The sequence below is a fragment of the Austrofundulus limnaeus genome, unplaced genomic scaffold (genome assembly GCF_001266775.1).
Source record: "Austrofundulus limnaeus strain Quisiro unplaced genomic scaffold, Austrofundulus_limnaeus-1.0 Scaffold365, whole genome shotgun sequence".
Lineage (NCBI taxonomy): Eukaryota > Metazoa > Chordata > Actinopteri > Cyprinodontiformes > Rivulidae > Austrofundulus > Austrofundulus limnaeus.
The window spans coordinates 481,126-482,346 of record NW_013952767.1 but is presented as its reverse complement, the minus strand read 5'-3'; the positions used below and the strand labels follow the sequence as shown (position 1 = coordinate 482,346).

General features: G+C 38.9%; 1 protein-coding gene across 1 annotated transcript in view; it reads left to right on the top strand.

The window, feature by feature from the left end:
- Positions 1 to 1,021, top strand: part of mpl (MPL proto-oncogene, thrombopoietin receptor) — an 11,682-nt gene extending 10,661 nt beyond the window's left edge. Inside the window, exons 8-9 of the mRNA XM_014023369.1 lie at positions 104 to 191; positions 327 to 1,021. Of these exons, the coding sequence (XP_013878823.1) occupies positions 104 to 191; positions 327 to 797 (559 nt within the window). The 3' untranslated portion in view covers positions 798 to 1,021. The remainder of the gene's footprint in view (positions 1 to 103; positions 192 to 326) is intronic.
- The last annotated feature ends 200 nt before the right edge of the window (positions 1,022 to 1,221 follow it).

Sequence of the window (1,221 nt, the reverse complement as noted above, 5' to 3'; positions counted from 1 at the left end):
CCAACATACTAACAATATGTCTCCAAATTTCCTGACGTTTTCAACTGTTTCATTTTAATTTAGCACAAGTGAAACATCTATTGTTTTGTGTGTTTTTTTAAAGTAAACTCAAGCAGTATTTTTGGCCCGCTGTGCCCAACCTTGAAAAGGTTCTGCAAGACTTTCTGACAGACATCAACCAACAGAAATGGGTAAATTAATTAACAGAAATGAATTGAACCCTACATGAATCACACCTAAAACAACAAATAATGCAACACTGGTACTGTTTATGTCGAGGTATAGCCTGAATTTAAATGCCATCATATATTAAATATGACTTCCAGGGCCCACCTGTCATATCAAAGCAGTGCTTTGAAGAAACCACTTCCTCAGTGGTGGAGATCATGTCTGAAGGTGAGATCCCAGGATCGATAAAGTCAGYTGGAGAAACGTCTGAACTCATGTCTTCTGATGAAAACCTCTCYGCTGAAGAACAACTCGATGGAAGCCCTGGGACCAAAGTCCTTCCGGACTATGTGACGCTGAACAAAGATCTGGCTTTTCTCTGCRTTGGAGAAAACAGTTACGTTTATGAGCAGGTTGCAGAGAGTGAAGATCCAGAAGTAGGGGGCGACTCTCTCCAAGCCCGTCCCAGTTCCTGCGCAGATGCTTGGACCGGTGTTGGACTGTGCTCAGGCAATAATTACTTTAACCGTTCCTACTTAACTACGTCCAAATCTGCAGAAACCTTAAGCAGCAGGATGAGTGCTGAAACTGCTGCAGGCAACCACTACACAAACCTTTCCTTGTGTTAAATCCACACCAGAGAATGTCTCCCCTCTGCACTTTTTTCCATTTTTTTTTTGTGAACCAGGATTTTACTTTAAATTAAAGCAGGTGGTAATAAAGTACAGCTGTACCTATTATTAGAAAACACACTCTGGTTTCAGGAGATGCTGTAAAACATGTTAGTTTTGAACGCAGCAGCTTTCCGATACTGTTCCTGGTCAACTGGCTTTTCGAATAGAGATTTAAAGGAATAACGACATTTTAAAAAAAATCAGCTAAATTTTTCGTTTTAAAGACCGTTATAGACATACAGTATGTTAAGAATGTGCCATGTCTTGTTCAAAATGCAAATAGATTGTTTATTTTATTTAGATTAATGACACAGTAGATTATTATACTCTCTTACAAAAGTTGATTTCTTTTCAACTTTCATCATCTGCAACACAAATG